This window comes from Ursus americanus, chromosome 12 (assembly GCF_024610735.1).
Source record: "Ursus americanus isolate L20-20 chromosome 12, mUrsAme1.1.p, whole genome shotgun sequence".
Classification (NCBI taxonomy): Eukaryota; Metazoa; Chordata; class Mammalia; order Carnivora; family Ursidae; genus Ursus; species Ursus americanus.
The window spans coordinates 1415324-1440831 of NC_142138.1; the positions used below are offsets into that span (position 1 = coordinate 1415324).

Consider the following 25508-nt stretch of genomic DNA (forward strand, 5'->3'; position numbering starts at 1 on the left):
CCAACAAAATTTGTTTTCTGTAGACCTGCATTATAAGAAATGCCAAAGGAAACATTATTTAGGGGCTAAAGGCTAAAGGGGGGAAAGGTATCAGTTTGAAACTTAGATCTATAGAAAAGAACATTGGAAAAGGTAAATCATTAGGAAAACATTTTCTTCAACATAATTTCCTTAAAATACAACTGTCTAAACCAAACAATCCTAAGGTGAGATTTGTGATAGAAGTATATATATAAGATATGACAACAACATGAAGAAAGGGATAGGTAGATAAATAGAACTGTACTGTTGTAAGATTATTACATTTGTGAAATGGGTGAAAAGAGGTAAGCAGTTAAGTGGTAGGAAGTGTGAAATATGAAGTGAAAGGTGGTACGTTATTTCTAAATAAACTCTGACAAGTTAATATTACATATTAAGCATACTAAGTCATATAGCATGACTACTAAAAAATAAAAGGAACACAGCTAAGAAGTCAATAGAGGAAATAAAAGAAAGTACTTTAAACTATTAAACCCCGAAGCATGCAGAAATGAAGCAACAAAGGAATAAAGGAAAAACAAGTTGTAACCATATGAATAATCATATTAAATATGGACTAAGCTCCCCAATTAGAAGGCAGAGAATATTAGATTGAACTTAAAAAACAAGAGCCAATGGCTATATGCTGTTTATAAGAGACATACTTCAAATATAAAAGTATGTATAAGACTAACAGCAAAATACTAAAAGATAGATACTATGAAGCTACTTAAAGCTGTGGTGGCTATATTAGAGGAAGAAAAAGTAAGCTTCAAAACAAAGAATATTTTAAGAAGAAGAACATTTCATAAAGATAAAAGAACAATTCAGCAGGAAGGCTGTGTGTGCACAAATATTAATTTGAAATGACATTTTACATTTAGGTCACACAGACCTAAATGTGAAATCTGAAATGATAAAATCTGTTCCACCCTGCTAGTTCAGTTGGTAGAGCATGCAACTCTTGATCTTGGGGTCCTGAGTTCAAGTCCCACAAAGGGCAAAGAGATTATTTTAAAAAAATTTTAAATAAAAAAATAAAAACAAAAATAAATAAAACTACAAGATCTACAGAGGAAAACAAGAGGAGAAAATCATTATGACCTTGGCTGATTTCCTGGACAGGGCACAAAAGTTACTAATCACTAAATTACAAATTAGTAAATTAGACTTCATAAAAATCCAAAATGTCTACTCTTTTTAAGACACTATTATATCAAAACTACAATGACATACCACCTCACACCAATCAGAATGGCTAAAATTAACAACTCAGCAAACAATAGACATTGGCAAGGATGCGGAGAAAGGGGAACCCTCTTACAGTGTTGGTGGGAATGCGAACTGGTGCAGCCACTCTGGAAAACAGAATGGAAGTTCCTCAAAAAGTTAAAATTAGAGCTACCCTATGATCCAGCTGTTGCACTACTAGGTATTTATCTAAAGGATACTAGTGATTTGAAGGGGCAAGTGCACCCCAATGTTTAAGCAGCAATGTCCGCAACAGCCAAAATACGGAAAGAGCCCAGATGTCCATCAACAGATGAATGGATAAAGGAGATGTGGTATGTATACACACACACACACACACACACACACACACACACACACAGGCGTGAATATTACTCAACCATCAAAAAGAATGAGATCTTGCCATTTGCAACACCGTGGATGGAACTGGAGGGCATTACGGTAAGTGAAGTAAGTCAATCAGAGGAAGACAAATACCGTATGATTTTGCTCACATGTGGAATTTAAGAAACAAACAGATGAACACAGGGAAGGGAAGGAAAAATAAAATAAGATAAAAAGAGAGAGAGGCAAACCATAAGAGACATTGAACTCTAGGAAATAAACAGGGTTGTTGGAAGGGAGGTAGGTCGGGGGAAGGGATAATTGGTGGATGCGCATCAAGAAGGGTACATGATATAAGGAGCACTAGATGTTACATGCAACTGATGAATCACTAAACTCTACCTCTGAAACTAAAAAAAAAAAAAAAAGTACTGAGTACCTATTAATAGAAATTATTACATTCAGCAATAAAGAAGATATAAAAATGTGAAAAAAAGACACTATTATTTAAAAAAAGGCAAACCAGAGTCTGAAAAAATATTTATATAAATCTAAGAAAAAACATATCCAGAATATATTTTCTAAAAACCTACAGGGTGCCTGGGTAACTCAGTCACCTAAGCGTCCAACTTTTGATTTTGGCTCAGGTCATGATCTCAGGGTCGTGAAATCAAGTGCTGCATCAGGTTCCATGCTGTGTGGAGCCTGCTTAAGATTCTTTCCCTCTCCCAACCCCCTTTACATGCTCTCTTAAAAAAAAAAAAAAAAAAGCCTGTTGGGTTCGTTAAAAAAAAAATTTACAATTCAATAATAATGACAACCAAATTTTAAAAAGAAAAAAAGGGCAAAAGAGTTTACAAGAACCTCCACAAGACAGGATATACAAATGACCAGTAAGCACATGGAAAGATGCTCAACATGGAAAATTTCTAGATAAAAACATAACAAGATACGACTCCACACCCACCAAAATGACTTAATCAAAAAGACAGGTGATACCATCTGTTAGCCAAGATGTGGAGCAACTGGAATTTTCATGCATTGCTACTGAAAAATTAAAATACACAACTACTTTGGAAAAAGATTTGGCAGTTTCTTATAAAATTAATCTTCCACCTACCCTTTGACAGAGCAAATACTGTGTTATTCTAGGTCCACAGAAAACTTGTAAAAGAATTTCTTAGTAGCTAATAGTCCCCAAATTAAAACAACCCAAATGTCCATCAACAGATCAATGAATAAATGGAATACTTAGCAATAATAAAAGAAACAAACAACTGACAAATGCAATAGCATCACAGACATCCTACTGAAAGAAGTCAGACATAAACAGAGGGTACAGTTAACCCAAGAACATGCTTGGGGGCACTGACACACACACACCCCCCGCCCCTGGTCAAAAATCTACATGTAACCTTTGACTCCCGCAAATCTTAACTACTAATAGCCTACTGTTGACCAGAAGCCTTACTGATAACAAAAATAGTCAATTAACATATACTTTGTATATGTATTATACACTGTATTTTTACAATAGAGTAAGCAAGAGGGAAAAAAAATTTTTTTTAAAGATTTTATTTATTTATTTGACAGAGATAGAGACAGCCAATGAGAGAGGGAACACAAGCAGGGGGAGTGGGAGAGGAAGAAGCAGGCTCATAGCGGAGGAGCCTGATGTGGGGCTCGATCCCAGAATGCCGGGATCACGCCCTGAGCCGAAGGCAGACGCTTAACCGCTGTGCCACCCAGGCGCCCCGGGAAAATTTTTTTTTAATTTTAAAAAGAGAAAATACACTTAAAGTATTACATTTATCAAAAAATTCCATGTATAACTGGACCTGTGCAGTTGAATCCTTGTTTTCAAGGGTCAACTGTATAACGAATGATTCCATCTATGTGAAGTTCCATTATATGAGTTTTACGCAAACTAATCTACTATGGAAAACTCTACTATGGATTTAAAGATCACAATCTAAAACTGGAGCTTGTTGTAAAGATTAAGATAAAACCTGTAAAATAACTTCCTAATCTGTAAAGCAGTATACAAATGTAGACATGATTAATTCATATCAACAACTCTGGCACGGCACATTAATGTCCTCCCAAGGGAGAAGACTGCAATGTCCTAGGTGCACAGTCCCAAAGATCACAAATTAGAATCGTAAAGATTTGAACACATCTTCCAGAAACAAATCAACCGCCAACTTCAAGATATCCTAAAGCATGGGGCCCCTAGGTGGCTCTGCTGGAAAAGCATGTAACTCTTGATCTCGGGGTCATGGGTTCGAGCCCCATCTTGGGTGTAAGATTACTAAAAAAAAATAATAATAAATTTAAAATGTACATATATCCATCCTAAAACAAAGATTAATTCTAGAGAGGGGAAAAAAGTGGCACCCAATTGAAAACTAGGTAGCATTCTTAAATTGAAGTGAAGAAACAATAATACTGATAATTCATCAACTTCAGGAAAATTCAGGTAATCAAAATATAGAAAATGATCCAGAAATAAAGATGTGCCAAAGACCAGCAATGGACTTAAAATACCTTTATTTTCCTCATTACAAAATATTTATCACTTAAAATAAAGTACAATTATCTTGATAACTTATTTCTGATTGAAATTTTATGTCAAATAAGAAGTACCCTGCTCTATCACACACTAATCTGAACTTTCTTTAACAGCCTTCAGATTGAAAACAGCCTAATAAAAACACCATTATCTGGGGCATCTTGCTGGCTCAGTTGGTGAGCATGAGATTTTTGATCTCAGGGTTCTGAGTTCGAGCCCCACATTGGGCATACAGACTACTTAAAAAAATTCTTAAGAAAAAGAAAAAGCCATTGGGGTGCCTGGGTGACTCAGCTGGTTGAGTGTCTGTCTGCCTTCAGCTCGGGTCATGATCCTGGGGTCCTGGGATCGAGCCCCACATGGGACTCCCAGCTCAGCGGGGAGCCTACTTCTCCCTCTCCCTCTACTCCCCCTTCCCCTGCTCATGCTATCTCAAATGAATAAATAAAATCTTTTTAAAAAGTGCCATTATCTGATTAAAAAGACAAGAAGTTACTATTTATTTCATATTCCTGGGGAAAGCAGTCCCTATCATAAACTACTAACCATTCCAAATGGCTAAATCTGTGAATTTTCCATTTTTGGTTTTAACTACCCCTATTGCCAAATATACACGTTCACTGGTAAAGTAAATCATCCTAGACTATTCTCTGATCATCCTTAACTCTCAAGGCACATCATCAGGAGCCTCAGACACAATACCGAATCCCTTCTGTCCCTGACTTCTTTGGCTTCACGCTATGTCTCAATGTTTTATTTCTCTCCCTGTTTAGATTTGCCAATCCAGTTTAAAAGGGTTTGTGGTTTTTTTTTTTTTTTTTTTTACCTTCCAACATCTTAGGATGCTGGTAAATGCCTGGTAACTGCCCATAGCTCTGCGGTAGAGCATCTGCATGCACCATATAGAGTGAACATACTTCCCAATTTCAATCTTGGTTTACACCTATTGCCTAAGCATAATTAGGAAACACACCCTTTCATTCTTCTAAGTTTCTAGTATGGACTAGAAGTTAAACAGTCACTCTACTCAGACCACAAAAATAGACAGTAAAAAGTCAAATATACTCAAAGGCAAGCAGCTTGGCTGGCTAGTTGGCTGAATGAATGTTTGGACAAGAACCAACCCAATGCCAACTCAGGTCCTTGGAACATTCTTCTTGAACAAATGCAGGCTTTCATTACTTATATTTAAATTAAGTAAATATATTTATTAAGTAAATATATATTATATATTAATATAAACATATTAAACATATTTAAATATATTAAATATGCTTGTATAATATATTTAAATGTCACAAATAAATATATATTTAAATATATCAAATTAAGCTAAGTGTTAAGAAAGACTGTTAAGGAATTCACTCTTAATCACTGGATTAAAAATACTACATAATTAGCATACTGATTGTAGTGAACAGTTCCTTAAATGTTAAGGATACTTAAAAACAGTACCTTCTATTAAAGGATTAATAAGTTGGCCATATCTTGTTTTTAAATCATCAGTGCCTCAGCTTAGTCCTTTTGGAAATTATTTTTTTTAAGTTGAAGAAAATAAAGCTTTACTCTATCATGATTGATTTCCAAGAGACAGAATGCGCATCTATATTTAACATAACCCACAAAACAGTTGAATATGACTGTTCTAGGTTATTAGTTAGGTTAATTCAACATTGTCTTGAATCTCAGTATTTCTCAGTATTAACTACTGAGTCTAAGCCTAAAAGAAAAGAATTTGATGGTCAAATGAAATTATGATTGACAACAACCCACATATTCTTCAAACGGTGATTAAACGTGGTAAATCAACAAAATATATAAAACAGAACAATGAACTGCTAATATAACAACATGGATGGATCTCAAATGCATTGTGCTAAGTGAAAGAACCCAGACCCAAAAGACCACCTATTGTATGAGTCCCACTTATATAAACTTCTGGAAAAGGCAAAATTATAGGGAAAGAAAACAGATCAGTAGTGGCCTGGGGGTGGAAGAAAAGGCTGACTACAACAGACAATAATGTTCCATATCTTGATCACAGTGTTGGTTAAATTGTTTGCTTTTGTCAAAACAACTAGAATTATACATCGAACAGTGAATTTTATCATATTAATTTTTAAAATTTATTTGTTGACAAAATACTATTTTTTAAAGTAGTTTAGAGACAGAAAAAATAGGAGGCCAGCAACAACAAAATGTTACTTCCCACCCTTAAAAAGAGAAGAGAGAATACGGCACATGGAAATAAAAGGCCATTCGAACTCAACTGCCTTAACCAAGTTTACTGTTACGATTCTACGACAGCACTTCTTTCTGTTTCTGCAATGTTCTCTCTCTCTTTGATCCTCATCTCTTGTTTAACTCAATCTTTCAAATCTCTTCGAATGCCTGTGCTTACTGTGGGCTTTCTAACCTTGCTTTGTCTTCTGAACCATCTCACATTCATAATCCACCTTTGCCTTGGTGGTACTCCCTGGTACCAATCCTTTTCTTCACTCTTGGGACTTCACAGGAGTACAGCAGTCCACCCTCTTATCCCCAGTTTCACATTCTGCAGTTTGTCATGACTGCAGTCCAGATGACGATCCTCCCCCTAACATATCGTCAGAAGGTCAAGAAGAGGGGCGCCTGGGTGGCACAGCGGTTAAGCGCCTGCCTTCGGCTCAGGGCATGATCCCGGAGATCCGGGATCGAGCCCCACATCAGGCTCTTCCGCTATGAGCCTGCTTCTTCCTCTCCCACTCCCCCTGCTTGTGTTCTCTCTCGCTGGCTGTCTCTATCTCTGTTGAATAAATAAATAAAATCTTTAAAAAAAAAAAAAAAAAAAAAAGAAGGTCAAGAAGAGCCTAATGCTCCATCACAACCCTCCATCATTCACCTCACTTCATCTCACCATAAAGGCACTTTATCATTTCATATCACCCACAAGAGGGAATAGAGTATAATAAGGTAGTTGTGTGGGGGATGACATTCACATAATTTTTCCTACAGTATGTTACTAAAATTGTTCTATTTTATCATTAGTTATTACTATTATCTCTTACTATGCTTAACTTATAAATTAAATTTTATCATAGATACATATGTACAGGAAAAAGACATACGTAGGGTTTGGTACCATCCACAGTTTCAGGTGTCCACTGGGGGTCTTGGAATGTATCCCCTGCAGATAAGGGGGGACTACTGTACTTACATTAATTCCCTTAATTCCTGATTCTATCTCAACTTTGTTCTCACTGGTCCCCCAGCTCAACTTGATCATGTCCTCTTCTCAGCCTTCAAGTGGGGCTCTTACCTACCATGAGTTAAAACCACAAAGGTTATTAATTTTATCTATCATTAAAATGCTTCAGAAGTGGCAAACTCTAAAACATCCCTTGAAATCCTACCAGTGTTTTTTCAATCAAATAAATAAGATGTCCTTATTTTTGTCTAACCAAACTCTTGCTCTTGTCTTTAAATCCCATTTCCTATTTGGTTTTACACAAAGACAAACAGATCAAATTCTTCACAAAAAATCATGTATCTACTTTGAGACTAGTATTAAAATTACACTCTTATCTTCCTTCTTCAGGGTACATACCTGTGATTCCTGCAACACAGTTAATCACTTAATGTTACATCTTACGTACTTTCAAACCTCTCTAGTTCTTCTACATCTTTTAACAAATAAAGTGACCAAAACAGGATACCAATGAATAAGAAACAATTTATAAATAAATACAACACAATACTAACATGGGCCAAAAAAGAAAACTGAAAAAAAGAGATCAGTCAACTACGCTATGGTCCCCATACTATGACAGAGGACAAGAATAGAAAAAAATTACAGTCTCAGAAATTCTGAAAGTTAATTCTCTAGCAGTGGAAGTTGTTGTTTCCTCACAAACCACTCCGATTTTCACAGCCAACAAGCCTTCGAGACCTTTCCATCCCCAGGCAAGAAAAAGCATCCCCCGCCCTCCACCCCGAAAAGCTCTTCTTACTATGAATTCACTGAAGATATCTCTCCCAGAACAGGCAGGTGGCCCTCATGGGGTCTTCTTAGCTACCACCTCAGTTCTATTAGAACCCACTGCTGCTAACTAATTATACAACTTCCTATAATCTTTTATTTCCTTTAAAATCAAAGGCTCATTTTTCTGAGGTGAAGAAGAGAGAAAAGGGTTGAGAAAAGAGGAAGGGAGAAAGCAAAGAAAGAGAACTCTATTTTTTTAAGTGAATTTAGCTGACAGGATTCGTTTTTCCATAATGTGAAAATATACCTTCAAGATAATTAAGAGGCATGTGTGAACTTTAACAACAATTAGATCACAAGATAGAAATACAGAAAATAAAGCTAATAAAAAGAGAAAAGATAAAAGACAGAAATTTAAAAAAATGGAGATAGACTACAAGATGCAGAAACAGAGTTGTAATCAGGAAAAGAAAATAGAAATCTGTCCCCAAAACAGGCAGCAGAGTTATGGATGCAAAATGTAATTTCATTTTGTGTTTCTTTTTAAAGAAAGCAATAATGTGGCTATTTGAAATTAGTTTCGGGGAACATAAGACTGATTTCAGCCCATTAATGTACACGGAAGAGATTCAAATATTAAGGGATTTTATGACAAAGACTTCTAGAAAATGAAGGATTGAGTCAGGAATAAATAGCCATATGAAAACATCTGTAATTCAACAATACTCTTCCAAGTTTAGGCTGGCCTTCATAGCCCTCTGGTGATACACTGAACAGGAGGCTATACAAATAAAAATACAGGGAAGAAGATCCTGGATGTGCTACTTCCACCTCTATCTCTTGGACCCATGTGAGTCATGGCAGCAGCTAGTAAAATCCTAAGGGGTTAAAGTCCACCCCATACCCAAGACCAAAAACTACTCCCACCCCACCTTGGCTCAATGGTTTTCTCCCACTGTGGTGAGGGTGGTTTTGGAAAAGCTCCTCAAATGCCAGGAAACACTGTAATACAAAAAGAAAAAACAATTCATAAGTACCAAAACTTAACTAACATTTTGGCCTCCCTCTCACGGAAGATTGGTATAGAGGAAAAAGCATTAGTCTAGGAACCAAGGAACTAAGAAACCAAGTATATTCTGCTTATTCAGCATTCATTCTAAGATGCTTGCTATATTCCAGGTGACTTGGTAGGGGAGGACATCAAACACTCCCTTTCTGCTAAGGGTTAGTAAACTAGTAGAACATAAGCCAGAAGCTCCTGATGGTCATCTCTGCCATGAACTGGGCTGAAAAAAGAAGCCATCAGAGAAGCTAGCAGAACTAAGGGACTTTGGTAGACTAAAGAGATATTCCTGGTGACACAATTTAAGAACCAGGCTCCAGTTCTTCCTGTAGATATTTTCTCCCTTAAGTTGGTCTGTAATGGGTTTCTGTGACTGCAACTAAGTCTGGCCAATACACTTGGGTTCTAATTCCACACTGAATCTGGACAAGACATTCCTCACTTAATGGCCTTATAGTTTCCTTTTCTATCAAATGGATCTGAGGTTTTTCAAAGTGTTTTTTAGGCAATGGGACTGTTAAATAAAAATCGTATTCTGATATCAAAACTTAATATGGCTTTATTCATATAAGTGTATTTTATTGAGATACAATTTACATTTACTTCTGACCAAGATAAATACGAACAATGGATATTTAAATCTCACCTTGAGACTGAAAATAAAAATGTCTCTATTAGTATAATGTACTTTATAAGATTAAATGTATAGTATTTACTATTATGACCAAAATTACTGAAAACAATGATGTGCTTTGATTAAAACAAAACTTTAAAATTGGAGACCAATGGTAAAAGTTGAAATCTGTTATTAACCTCTCAGGATTCTATTTATTTCTGTATTTTGTTTTGGTTGAACATTAGTTAAGACAATCCTGATTCAAAAAGAATAGTTTGCAAAGAGTAACATATGTTTTCCACATATGCCTTATCCCACAATACTATTTAATTAAAGGTGGAGAAAAGTCTTGGGTTCTGCACAAAAGAAAACCTGACAGCACAAGTCTTTTTAAATCTCCAACTGGTTAAGACTTAGTACATAACATAGTAAAACATTCAGGTATGTTGGTTTATATTTTAATGATTTAAACCTCATGTAAAAATTAAATCTGAACCAACTGTTTACAGTATTCAATTAATGCTCTCAAAGAATTCTAATAATCTCTAAATTCTTTGAAGAACATTTTCAGTCAGATTCATATATACTCACTGCCCATCAGAAACTGTAATGAAGCAAATATAAAAAGTTATAATTCCTTTTTTTATAATAAACCTGCTTTAAAGAAAATAAACACAACCTTGGAGAATTATGAACACAAACAATAAATTGGGTCAAATAAGAAGACTATAATAATAATCTATTCAATCTTACTGAGAACCAATTTGATGGGGCAGATCACAGAAGGTGCTATAAAATATCCATTATTTAAGAGTGCCCTCTTTACAATGGAAATGAATAACTCTCCATCTCTAACCTCAAGAAGTTATCAATCTAGCAGATGATACAATACATTCATTCATTCAACAAGAGAGTCTCCTCAGTGACACCAGCCACTGTGCAAGCAACTGGAGCTAAAAAGTGAACAATATATATATGACCCCTACCCTCATAAGTTAAGATTTTAACCTAAGGAGAGTAGATAATCAATAAAGATTTTAAACAAGGAGAAAGCGTAATTATGTTAACATTTTTGAAAGACAGCACTGGCTACTATATGGAAGTTACTATAAATTGGAGGTAGTAACCCAAGGATAGACTGGTTAGGAGCTACTGCAATGATGACAAAGTAACAGGAAATCAAAAGAGGGAACAACCTCAGCTGAAGTACGCAGAAACAAAAAAACTTCAGAGAAGTAAGGCTATAGCTCAACCTTAAAAGATCCAAAGAACAGGCCAGACAAGTAGAGCAAGGGAGTTTGTACACGAAGAGAAAATCATATGAAAGGCAAGCTTGGGGAACTTCGAGTAGATCCTCAGATTGCGTCTTGAATGTGAATCACAGCTAGAAAGGTAGATCAAGGAAAAGCATAAAGGGTACTTGATAACACAAGGAAACATCTCCAAGACACTGGGGAGTACTTTTAAGCAGGGTGGTAACACAACCAGCTTTACATTTTAGAAAGATTCTTCCAGGGATGGTTAGCTTAAAAAGACTGTTTGTCTGGTTAAAAAGTCTAACCAGCCAAACAACAACACGTTTGCCAACAGATACACTATCTCGAAGTCCTAATCTAATAATTCATCATAACAACCAAATTACAGTCCAAAAAAGTACTTTGAGTTTTAGAAACCAAGTAACTAGTACCAAGTTCAGGCCGCATGGCAGTTGATAGGACTATTAAAACCAAAAAGAAGGGAAGTCTCTATAGACAAAATACTAAAAGTGTAATGGTGGCAGGAGATAAATGGAATGAAAAGGAAAAAAACAGTAACTAAGAAAATAGGGAAATAACAGAGAATTTTATTTCAGGGTAAGAATTACTTACACTTGCTGTGTCAAGATCTACCAAATCTACCCCTTCTATGCAATAAGTAATAAATTATGGCTCCTGACAAGCAGTTCAAAAACCAAATTTAACTTAATACACAGTACTTAAGAAAATAACCAAACAAAAACTAAATTAGAAGCAGCAAACTATTACAGAGGACCAGCTCTACACTAGCTAACTTCCCAATGCTTAAAAAGAAAGCTCTCTGCCTGGTTGGTCCTTGAAGATGACCAACTACAATGGGGATGACTTGGGGTAAGGTGAAGGAGGATCAGGAAGGTTCCTGACCAATGAACCAGACAAGTTCTTCAGCGCTCTCATCCCATTCTCTTTCTCTATATACAACAGATATTACTCAGATACAAACATGACAACAGATATAATGAAGAATCCAATTACTTTATCTCAAGATAATGAATCCTACCTTTCCAGGGTCATCCTTTGATCGAGGCACTTTAAGGAAACACTTGTTCAGTGACAGATTATGTCGTATGGAATTCTGAAATTAAAGAAGAAAAGCCACAGGGTCATTGGAATCCAAAAAAACAAAACCCACCTTTAAAAATAGAATCAGAAGCCTAAATACCTCTATTCCTAGAATACAATTCCAAGTGGAATAAGCTTTTTAAATGAACTTCAAATTTGAACCTGATTTTCAAATTATGAACACGGCAAAGAAAAGTAGCTATTGGGAAAGACAGCTTCTAGTAGACTTTACAAAACTCCAAATAATGAAATATATATCCTATTTTAAATGTTTATTAAGACCTTTTTAGGAAGATCTAATCATAGGAAGATACCTCTGATTAATGTTAAATATTAAATACCAAATATAAAATTGTATACGCATTATGACTTTAATTGTATTTATTTATTCATTCCTTTTTTTTTTTTTTTTTAAAGTAGGTTCCATGCCCAAGGTGGGGCTTGAGCCATGACCCTGAGATCAAGAGTTGTGTGCTCTACTAACTGAGCCAAGCAGGAGCTCCTCATTAATCCAGAATGATTCTTAGAATAAGCCAAAATGCAAAATGAATTATAAGTTATGATAACTTTTCTTTTTTTTCTTTCCTGCAATGTTCAGATAATCTACAAGGCACATGTATTGTTTTCTAATGAGATAAAAAAAAATGTTTAAGCAAAAAAAAAGTCACTGCTCCATTACAAGAATATACAGAAGCCAATTAGGTTCTTACTTCAATCTATAAGAAAACACATGAAAAGATACTGACTACAGAGGACTAGCAAGAACATCTAGGTTCATCAATACAGCAAGAAAGAATAACCATCTTGAATGGCAAGAAAATGCACTTGGAGACCAGAAGAATCTATGAAACAGGAAATCTTTTCATGAATAAGTAGGACTGTACAACAATTTTTACCAAAAATACCCAAAAGCCATTCCTTTTTAATGAAATGCTGCAAAATCCATTCCATAATTTTTATGCCAAACAGCCAGGTATTTGGTGGAAAGGGGCTCCAACAGCTTTTAACCACCACTTAAGAATTTTAGGAGAGCACTGTGGGCATATCTTATTTTTTTAACATAAAATTCAGAACTCTAACAACAATGCCTATATGAAAACTTCCCTCTCATAGAGGAATACTGGGATTACAAAAGTTCTTTTAAATGACCACAGAATATAAATTCAAGCCTATCTTAGTACCAAACATCAATTTCAAACTTATGAATGGAATTTCCACTTCTGCTTGGGATACCCTCCCAAAAAATGAGAAAACAATGGGTAAGCCAAAACAAAACAAAAAACCTATTTTTGAGCCACATCAGAGCTGAAGCTGCAAGACAGCCCAACAAATTAAATTCCTAAGAAGGACAAGCCCATTCAAGGAAAAAGCAGACAAACCGTCTCACCTTTTTGGCAGAGTGTGGGAGAAAGAAGTGGCCATCATCCAAGCATCCAATAAGCTAGCTAAAATTTATGAAGTCCAGCACGCGCTGGTGTGTCAGTTTAGAATAGCAAGGGCCCATCAGTAGACTGGACACAACCAGGAAAAGGCTGATATTTGGAGGACAGATCAACAGAAATTATCCAAATTGACACACATGCGTGCACAAATACTTAAAAAATACACAAACACACACACACACACACACACAGATCATTCAAGAACTGTGGAACAGTATATGTAATGTGAGTCCCAGAAGAAGAAAAGTATGAAGCAGAAGAAAAATGTGAAGAAGGCACAGCCAAGAATCTTCTGAAAATAATGCAAGACATCAAATCACAGATGCAAGAATTTCAGAGAACACCAAACAGAAGAAATTAAATAATTCACACACCTATATTCATTATAGGTCAAAATGGTGAAAATCAAAATGAAGAGAATATCGTGAAGGCAGCAAGAGGAAAAAAATTATGTACAGAGGAGTAAGATGAAAATTATAGCAGACGTCTCAAAAACTGCACAAGTCAGAAGACAACAGAGTGACATCTCCAAAATACTAAAAGAAAAAAGTATCCTATATGCAGTGAAAATATCTCTCAAAAATGAAGGCAAAATGAAGACTTCCAGAAAAGCAAAAGCTGAAAGAATTTATTTTTTGTAGTGCCAGTTGGCTGATAATGTTATACGGAAGTTCTTCAGGCAAAAGTATAACAAAAAGAAAATTGGATCTACAAAAAAAAATAGTTCCAGAAATTATAAAAATGAAGGTAAATTTTAAAAATACTTTTTCTTATTTATAACATCTTTATCTAAAGAAAATATAATTTTCAATTATGTGGTTTATAACATATAAAGGAAAATGTATGACAACAATAGCACAAAGGATGAGTCAAAAGAATTAGAAATAATAAGGTTTATCAAGTTCTTACACTACACATAAAATGGTATATTTGAAGGCTGACTGTGATAAGATAAAGATACATGTGGTAAACCCTACAGCAGTCACTAAAATTTAGGAAGAGATATAACTAATAAAATAATAGCAGAGATAAAATGGAATCATAAAAAACAGCCCAAGTCTAAAAAAAGACAAGGAAGAAAAACTAATAAAACAAACTGGAGTTCATCTACCCACATTAAAAGTTCAAGATGAGGGGGAAAAAATCTAGACAGTCACTATTTTTTTTTTTCTAAATGGCCTGAGGGGAAGGACTCTACTTGGAGCTTCCTCCTCTACAAAAGGCTTAATTGAATGTTGGAAATCATCAAGGCTCTGCCCTAAGTCCTTTTTTCATTTCCACATTTACGGCCAATGTAATCTCACCTACAGAAATGGCTTCAATTTGAGACCATCTGTGACAAAGTATCTGGACCTCCAAACTACACCTGTCTCCTAAGCTCCTAACATATATTTTCAAGAATCTACTAGACATCTCCAGAAACACCTTAAACTCAATTATGTTTAAAATTAAACTGAATCTTTATCCCCAGTGTGATCTTCCAGTTTTCTCTTCTCAGGTTAAAGACAGTTATTCACGTAACGCTCCAATCAGAAAGCTTTAAGACATCCTTAATTCTTCTCTTTTCTTCACCATCTAAAATAAATCTGTTACCCAATCTTAAGTTTACCTTTGATCTACCTACTCCATCCCATCTCTCCTGTCACTATCTCATTCCAGGACATCATTCTCACCAAAAATAGTACAATAGCTTCCTAACTGGTGTTGTCCTCCACCATCCTCTCCGTCCCTCCTCCACCATGCTCTACCCTGCAGGGAGTGATCTCCTCACAAGGTAAATTCAATATTACCCCTTCACTTAAAACTTTTCAATGACATCCTATTGCACCTAGGATAAGATCTAAAATCCTTAACAAAGCCTCCAAAGACCCTTCATAATCTGACCCTACCTCCCTATCTTGCTGTCTACACTCATCCCCCCTCCAATGTTCTTTCTCACCTCTCGGCTTTCTATGTGTTGCTTCCTCTGAAAAGATGACTGCCCACCCCCACCCACCGAGTTACTCCATCCCTTTCACCTGAGTCTACTCAACTTTCAATTCATTCTTGGCTTAAACATCAGTCCTTTAGGGAAGTCCTTTCTGACTTTTCTCAATAGGTTAGGTCTCATTGTAATAAACTTCCTTATCACCCTGGATTTCTCATCACACTTGTAATTATTTGTTTAATGGTGTTCTTCCCATATACTGCATCTTATACCAAAATGTAACTAGGCTACATGAGGTGGGGACCTTGTCTATCAACTCAGAGTCTAGAACATAATGCCACTCATATGGTAATCACAAATCTGTTGAAAAAAATACCAAAAGCATATTTAGAAAATTAAAATACCCAGAGAAAAGGGCGCCTGAGCGGCACAGTAGGTTAAGCATCCAACTCTTGGTTTCAGCTCAGGTCATCATTTCAGGGTCATGGGATCAAGCCCTGCATCAAGCACCGCGTGGAGCTTGCTTAAGAATCTACCTCTCCGGGGCGCCTGGGTGGCTCAGTCGTTAAGCATCTGCCCTTGGCTCAGGGCGTGATCCCAGAGTCCTAGGATGGAGCCCTGTATCGGGCTCCCTGCTCCGTTAGGAGCCTGCTTCTTCCTCTCCTACTCCCCCTGCTTGCTTCCCTCTCTCACTGGCTATCTCTCTGTCAAATGAATAAATAAAATCTTTAAAAAAAAAAAAAAAATCCCTCCCCCCCACCCCGCATGCGTGCCTGCATGATATCTCTCTCGCAAATAAATCTTTTTTTTTTTTTTAAGATTTTATTTATTTATTTGACAGACAGAGAGACAGCCAGTGAGAAAGGGAACATAAGCAGGGGGGAGTGGGACAGGAAGAAGCAGGCTCCTAGCAGAGGAGCCTGATGTGGGGCTCGATTCCAGAACGACGGGATCATGCCCTGAGCCGAAGGCAGACACTTAAGGACTGCGCCACCCAGGCGCCCCTCTTGCAAATAAATCTTTAAAAAAAAAAAGACTTTTAAATACCTAGAGAGATACAAAAGTCAAAACATGAATATACACACACACAAAATTAAGAAGAGATTACTTCACACCTTACATCTTGGCCAGACCCTACCTCTAATGACTCCAAGAAAAGAAGTTAGAATAGAGAAGTAGACATAATTTAAATGGTGTAGGTTAACCTGGTGAAAAATGGCCCAGGTTAAATAACTAATTAAGGCATACTGCGTGGCCTTAAAGACCCCTGCCTCAGAAGTGGTTTCTCAAAAGTATAAGCTATCTGGACTAGAATCAATTAAAATGAATTTTAATGCTGATTTCTAGGCTCCATCCAAGATGACTAATTCAAAATCTCTGGAGTTGTAACCCAGGAATCTATATTTTAAGAACACTCTAAGTGATTTTTATTTTAAACTTAAACTTTAAACTGGCACCTCCAATTCAAATTAACCACCATATTCCTATCTGCATCTCTTTTTCCCCCCACTGTGAGAGCCCTGGTTCCCCCACATCAATACATGTACTCATGTGTTCTATCCTACCATGCACATTAAAATAGTTTCAGAATGCTCCCAACTTCCCAACGTCTCACCTTGGGGTTACTGGAGGTACAGGCTGCCTCTAGTGAAAAACCACTAGACAAATCTATTAAGTAAAGGTTATAATTTCTTTGCAATTCTTTTCAATCTTAGTATGTATCCCATGAAAATACAGAATGCTCTTTTCAAAAGTTTCTTGAATTTTTTTCTCTGTGTGATTATGTTATCCATTTGATATGATGTATGGCTTGTTTCTGCTTATATTCAGTTCTAAGGTTTCCTTTTTCCATCCTTTTTGATTTTGTATATATATATTTTTTGAATATGTAAAACATTTACATGGTTTAAAACTAAATAAAAAGTATACTCGAAATCTTATTCTCTTCTATATGCCTTCCACCTCGGTTCCATCCATCCTCTATAGGTAACTATGTTCACTACATTTCTAGTTTATTACTGCTAAGTTTCTTTTTACAACAATAAATATATATATTTTTCTTTTTCTGCCCACATAAAAAGTAGAATACACCCCCACATATACATAGCATTCTTTTGTATTTTTCTTTTTACTACCCTAAACTCTAGTAAAGGTTAATTTTCTTTAGTAAAGTGAATAGCACACAAAAAAATTAAACTCCTGGGGCACCTGGGCGGCTCAGTCGTTAAGCGTCTGCCTTCGGCTCAGGTCATGATCCCAGCGTCCTGGGATTGAGCGCCGCATTGGGCTCCCTGCTCAGTGGGAAGCCTGCTTCTCCCTCTCCTACTCCCCCTGCTTGTGTTCCCTCTCTCGCTGGCTCTCTCTCTGTCAAATAAATAAATAAATAAAAATCTTTTTTAAAAAAATTAAATTTCTTTTTCTCTAGTTCAGATTACAAAATCATCCCATCATAGAAATTTAAAGAGTGTTTTTAAAACTCTTCTGGAATATTCAGAGTTATTTTTAGCATGTAATCTCCCTTCAATGCCCTAGCACAAAATGAAAGGGAGTTTTACCTAAATATTAAAGTACTATTTGAATCCTTTCAAATGACCATGGCAACATTTTCTCCTCTGGGTGACAGAAGAAAATAGTGAGCAGCAGATTGTAGGAGTGTGCAAAACAAATCTAAGGACAGCAAATTGTAAAACACGAAAACAGAGTTAGGACCTGAGCAAAGGAGGAGATAAACCATTTTCCATTTGTCTCCATTTGCAATGTTTAAACTATTTCTCTGTTTACAAAAATAAAATCAGAAACAATCCTGGGGCGCCTGGGTGGCACAGCGGTTAAGTGCCTGCCTTTGGCTCAGGGCGTGATCCCAGCGTTCTGGGATCGAGCCCCACGTCAGGCTCCTCCGCTGTGAGCCTGCTTCTTCCTCTCCCACTCCCCCTGCTTGTGTTTCCTCTTTTGCTGGCTGTCTCTATCTCTGTCAAATAAATAAATAAAAATCTTAAAAAAAAAAAAAAATCAGAAACAATCCTGACAAGTTCTAAGCACATAAAATTGGGTGGAAGAGACTTTTTTAAAAGAATAAACACGAGACAGCAATCCCTAGAAATATTAAAGATCTAATATCTAAATCAAGAGATTGGACCAATCTCTTGGGTTCTAAAAGCGACATAATCCTTCACCTACTCTCATTTCTCCCCTTTCCCCTTCTTTCCTCATTATATCTAAACCATTATCTTCCAGTTGAAACTGTTATCAGTTACTTCCAAACCAGTTTCAGGCCCTGAGCTGGGCTGGCCAGCAGCACGAAACTCAGCAGAACGGACCTGGCACTCTAAGGTGGATGTACACTTGGAGCTGAGGTCGGACAGTAAATGCGGTATGTAACTGACCTTCATGTACTTTTCACTACCAAATCCAGACCAAGCTCTTCAGCTCGGCATTCATATATTCATGGAATCTCTGCATTCTGTCTCTATCCCAAATCTTAACTGCTCTCTACCAAGAACCCCTATAAGCAACTATTTCCTAAGAGTGTTTGTTATTAAAAAAAACAAAACAAAAAAAAAACGCCCTAAATCTTGTCTTCAAAATAGAGTTCAATTACACTTCCTCCATAGTTTTCTATTGATTCGCCCCTTCCTGTACTCTCCTAGCATTCAGTCTTCTTGCCACTCATTTTAGAATCTCATCACACTTCCTATAAGCTCTTCTAAATTCTCACAGCACTTAATAACTTCACCCTTCATTTAACACTCTTTACAAAGTCATATATATACTGGACATTATGGCTTACACATACTAGGTGTGCCCAATTAGACAGTCCATCATAGCACAGCACTCACTCTGTACTTCTCCATTACAGAGTTGTTTACATAACATTATAATTACTTGTTTATGCATATCCCCCTTATCCAATAAAGATTTAAGCTTCCTTACGGGCCATGTGCTAAGTTTCTTAGTACTGCCAAAGCCAAACATACTGCTTACAAGAGTACACAGTAAGTAAATCCTTTTTGAATTAATAAATGAAAGACTAACTTAGTTGAAAACAAGAGGATATGATCTAAACCGGAGATTGGAAATTTGTGGTCCATAGAATGAACTCAGCCAACAGACTTATGGTTGTCCTGCACTGTATTTAAGAAAACTGGAATTAACACTTAAAAATTGGGAAATGGCACACAAAATCCAGATTTCTGAATTTTCTGGGGGCCGGGGGGGAGATTGTAAGATCTGCCATATGCCCTAAAACGCTACAAGCGCCTAGAGCACAGCTGCTCTATATTAGACATGCACTCTTCAGTTAGTCATCTTTTTTGCTTTACTCATTTATGTCACCTGGCTGGTCCTTGCAAATATATTAAGTTTATAATCGATGATACTGACCCATGAATCCCTGATGGGCTTTCTAAGCCACTTATTCAAATTTGGGGGATTTCTAGTCCCTAGCCACCACATGTTTTTCCAATGCTAAATAGGTTTATCAAAATCTATTAGCCTTCCCTCATCCTAAATCTTGACAAAAGGACTCTACTGAATAGTAGTGCCTAGTGGTAAAGCCAGAACACACAGCTTAGATGGATCACTACTACTTGGTTAGAATGATGCTTTTTTGGGGGGGGGGGGCCCTGGGTGGCACAGCGGTTAAGCGTCTGCCTTCGGCTCAGGGCGTGATCCCAGCGTTCTGGGATCGAGCCCCACATCAGGCTTCTCCGCTATGAGCCTGCTTCTTCCTCTCCCACTCCCCCTGCTTGTGTTCCCTCTTTCGCTGGCTGTCTCTATCTTTGTCAAATAAATAAATAAAATCTTAAAAAAAAAAAAAAAGAATGATGCTTTTTTTGATTCATGGATCAAATTTTATTATGTACTTCCTCCAACGAAATACTGTTAGATTCTTATTCAAATTATACTGTTAATAACTGCTTCTCATACTGAGTCGGCCAGTTAAGGGACAGTTCATCTTGGCAAATTAAATTCAATTAATATTTATACAGCTTATCCCTCTGCCTGCCTCTCCCACTGCTTGTGCTCTCTTTCAATCTCTCACTCTCTGACAAATAAATAAATAAAATCTTTTAGAAAAAAAATTCCTTCCCTTGAGACACCTATCTGACATGGTGTGTAGCGCATCATCGGTACATAATAAGTCAGTAAATATCTTTAATAAACCTAGACAAAAAAGACAAAGGCGTTGAGACCGGAAGGCTTAAGGAGAAACAAGAGTACTACCATCTAAAGCTTTCTAAAACCCTTCTTCCATGTGCACATACACACACCCTACATAGCATACAACTGGGTAATTCCCACATGGGAATATAAACATAACATGTGCAGACACAAAAGAAAGTTAAGTTGAATTATGTGTTGTAGAAACATAAATTAGGTAGGAAAGCAATCTGACGGTTCATCAAACAGCTTAGATGAGGAACTAGGGCTTCTTAAAGATCTGGTTGATTCTAGGGCTGGAAAGGAATGCTACAAGATGAGCCTGGAACACCTTGTTGTGCCAGAAAGTTAAAAAGTGCTGAACAAAGTAACAGGGCAAAAGGGTACAGGAGCCAACTTGTAAGAGCTCCTGATAGCCAAAGCTGCAACAGTCTGATTAACAAATAATGACAGCACAAAGAATATATGTCCATGAGTGCATACAACACAAATAAATGACTGAATAAGTGAATAAAAGGAGAAGAATTAGTCTTCCATATAAAAGAAACCCAATTAACAGAGAAGTAATGAAGGAAAAGAAAAAAAATCACCACTAGAAAACAGTAAAAACTGCTATACAAATGCTAAAATTAATGCGCACAAGTTTAAGAACAGGGTAATTGCATACCCTCAAAGTAGCTCCCCAAAACATTTTATAATTTACAAAGCGATAAACAGTAAGTTTATTATAGAGAAACCTGGAAGACATCACCTTAACCAAAGAACCAGGTTAACACTACCAGTTTTAAGACATACTAACATCAAGTACCTCTTGATATGACATGCAGAGACAGGCACATTACCTCTGCACTGTCCTTCCCCAAAATGCATTACCTCAGTCTAACCATGAGAAAATAGCAGACAGACCCAAACTATAAAACATACTATACAATACCATTCTACAAAATACTCCACAAAAACCTGACAAGTACTCTTCAAAAAGTGTCAAGGTCATAAAAGACAAGAAAAGACTGAGGAACTAAATGAGAGGAGACTAAGAACACATGATGTATGGATGTATGGATGTAATGTGGGATCCTGGACTGGATCCTGACACTAGAAAACAAACTAATCTGAATGAAGTCTGTAATTTACTTAGTAGTTAACAGTACTGCTTACTCAAAAGTACTGTACTAACATTAATTTCTCAGTTTTTATCACTGTACTATGCTTATATAAGATGTTAACATAGAGGAATGAATGAAGGACATATGGGAACACTTTGCACTATATAACTCTTCTATAAATCTAAAATTCTTTCAAAATAAACATTAAAAATAAATCTGAGATGATGAAAACAATACTAGCTGCAGTACTTTTTTTTTAACCAAAGACTATTAACTTACCTGAACTGTAGGTATTATTTTCCAGTGAATGCTATATTATCTCGGTTCTTATCTTATGCTTTATCAGTCACGTAACATAATAAAGCTTTAACAAATTGGTATTCTACCAAAAATAAAGTTAATCACTTAATAAAAAAAATTTAATTTCCTTTTCTGACATCTTAAAAATGACTAATAATCAGAATTTCACTTTTTAATATTAGAAGCCCCCACAAAACTTTATCTTCAATAGAAGCTAATATTATTGTTTATAGCATAAAAATAAAAATTTAAATGAATTTAAATAAATCCTTACCTTCCAACCACTGCCAGCCTCTCTATAATATGGGAAGTTATCACAAATCCACTGGTAAATCTCACTTAGAGTCATTTTCTTTTTGGGCGAGCTATTAATTGCAAATGTAATAAGGCTGGCATAACTGTATGGAGGTTTCCCATCTTTGTGCTGCTGGACTTCTTCCTGGTCCAGTGTTGTATTTGGGTCAAGGAGTGCATTCTTCTTGGAGATTCCTGTTCCGTGTGCATTCTGTGTAGCATCAGATTTTTGGATGGCTGCTCTCATGGTGAGCTGTGGTAACCAGTCCATAGATGTTAGGCTGCTCTCCAGTTCAGATGTCATCCTGAAGGTAAATAGACTCCTTAGTCAATATCAAGGAAAGAACCCCTGCTTCTCAAAATATCCAATATTCACAAATCTAGGAGTTCCAAAGTGAGGGAAAGCCTGAGTTAAATCTGGAGGAAAAAGATTGAGTATATTAATGACCAAACCAAGTATTTAAGGGCTCAACATTTCCAATCGTTTTTCTTAATTTTTCCTCTCCCAAAAACAACAAATTTGGTTTTAAAATGTTTAAGATATAGAACAATACGTACACACAAAGTGATCCCAATGCCAATGTTTCTAAAAAAGACTGTCACTTTAAATAGGGCAACAGGATCATAGTATGAAAAATAAGTCTGCAGTCCAACTCTTTACTCACCAACACCACAGGCCCTTTAAAACCTTAAGACTGGCATTTCTTTTACACAAATTTTACAGGAGTCATAGAAACAAAAGAATACCCAAAGTAAAGAGGTCAGAGAAGTGATTGAGAAACAGGCACAGGAATTTGCAAGGAGGAAAGAAGGTAGAGCTGAGCAGGTGGGAGGTAGGAAAAGCAAGCAGGGTAGACAAGAATAGTAAGTAGACAAGCTAGCTGGGGGAGCTGACCGAAAAGAGGAATGCAAACTCAAGGACACTGATGAACAAGAGAAGAGGAGGATAGGCAGCGCCCAGGCAGTTAAAAAAATTTAAAAAATAAAAAACCCACAAAAGTCAAGGAACAAGCTTAAGAAAACTAAAGATCTGGGAGTGTAGGATAGACGAGATTAAATCATATAAATGGATAGCAAGAAGCATTAAAAACTCAGGGTAGGCTAATACAAACATCTAGTGACCCGGATTCTGTAATGTATTTCTCTCCAAGCCTGAAAAACCCAGACCATTACAACCCAAAGAAAGAAAAAAGAAAAACAAAATCTGCCAGGTTAACACATATTCTGGAGAAGGGAAAAGCTGGTCAAAGAATTGAAGATAAAAATATAGAAGCAAAGCTTGACACTTCACACTGGAATTGCTAACTTTCAGCTATAAACCTTTCTACCACGGGATCAAAGAAACAGGAATAATGACCCTGACAATAGAGCAGAGAAGAATAAAAGACTTCTAAGTGATATCAAAATAATGAGAAAAAAGAAAACAAGAAACCTAAAGGTACCTCAGTAAAAAAAAATTTGTGGCAAATAAAATCCAATATAGGCCCTCATCTCAAATGGCTGCAGGCAAAGAGCAGCCTGGAATTCGTGCTTAGGATATGAACTTCTGGGAGGCAATACAGAACTGATAAAGAACATAGGGTCTCAAGTCAGGCAGATCAGAGTTCAAATACTAATTCTACTAGTTCCTAGCTGCAGGAAATGAAAATGTTAATTAATATATCTAAGCTCCAGCATTTTCTAGGGATGCTTGGGTGGCTCAGTTGGTTAAGCGTCTGCCTTCAGCACAGGTCATGATCCCAGGGTCCTGGGATCGAGTCCCACATCAGGCTCCTTGCTCAGCAGGGAGCCTGCTTCTCCCTCTGCCTGCTGCTCCCCCTGCTTGTGTGCGCACGCTCTCTCTCTCTCTCTGACAAATAAACAAATAAAATATTTTAAAATAAATAAATTCTAGCTTTCTCATCTGTAAAATGAAACAAGAATAGTTCCTACAGTTAAAATATTACTTTGAGGGGGCACCTGGGTGGCTCAGTCAGCTAAGCATCTGACTTCACCTCAGGTCATGATCTCAGTCAGGGTCAGGGGATCGAGCCCTGCATCAGGCTCTCTGCTCAGCGGGGAGTCTGCTTCTCCCTCTCCCTGTCCCCTCGCTCCGCCGCCCGCCACTGGAGCACGCTCACTCTAGCACACACTCTCTCTCAGATAAATTATTTTAAAAATTAAAATATTACTCTGAGAATTAAATGTGGTAGCATATACACAGAAGAAACATCCGTTAAGTATTAGTTAATAATATTACTCTAGGATTATCTGGCAACGGTACCCATGTTCTATAAAGTAAACCAGATTAAGCAACAGCAATTACAAATCAAGAGACAGCCATAAGGATTCTATCAGCACTGCCGCAGAGTCCTATTATCTTGCTCTTAGACATTTTGATCCACAGTTTTACCTTTTTCACTTTCTCACTCTCTCTCCAGACCTACTGCATATATTCCTCTGAAATCTGAACTTAAAATTCTCTATATATATACAGTACCTTCAGAGATCAAACAAAACAAAAAAACAAAAACAAAAAAACCTTAACCATCCCACTCTATAATCTAGCATTATATGAAATGCTTGTTGCTAGCATGAAATAAGTTACAGGAACTTAGGAATAAAGAAAACAATGTAGGGGCGCCTGGGTGGCTCAGTCAGTTAAGAGGCTGCCTTCGACTCAGGTCATGATCCCAAGGTCCTGGGATCCAGGCCTGCGTCAGCTCCTTGCTCAGCAGGGAACCTGCTTCTCCCCACCCCATCTGCCCCCCGCCCCCACCACTCATGTTTTCTCCCTCTCTCTCAAATAACATATTTCTTAAAAATTGAAGAAAATAATGTAATTTAGACATCACAGGTTGTCACATGAGTGGGCAAAGTACCCTAGAGATCAGAGACCAATCGCTTCAATCTAAAGATGAAAAACTAAGGTCTACTGAAGTTAAAGACTTCACCAAATTCACAAAGTAGTTAACAGAAGTAAAATCAGAGCGCAGGTCTCCCAATGTTCAATCCAGTAGTTTTTCTACCATACCTCATCTGTAAAATGAGCATAGTAGTACCCACTCACTGATGAAAAGTACTGAGAACAGTGACTGGCAAATAGTAAACATTCAAAAAATGTTAGCTACTGGT

General features: G+C 36.8%; 1 protein-coding gene across 6 annotated transcripts in view; it reads right to left on the reverse strand.

Moving 5' to 3' along the window:
* Positions 1-25508, reverse strand: part of FOXJ3 (forkhead box J3) — a 142298-nt gene that overhangs the window by 75698 nt on the left and 41092 nt on the right. For 5 of the 6 annotated variants that reach the window (XM_045799839.2, XM_045799835.2, XM_045799840.2 and 2 more), the window contains exons 3-4: positions 22375-22699; positions 12104-12178 (exon numbers count right to left, since the gene is read on the reverse strand). In XM_045799839.2, coding sequence (XP_045655795.1) covers positions 12104-12178; positions 22375-22699 — 400 coding nt within the window. Of the gene's footprint in view, positions 1-12103; positions 12179-22374; positions 22812-25508 lie in introns of all 6 variants that reach the window. The other variant, XM_045799838.2, reaches the window with a different exon arrangement.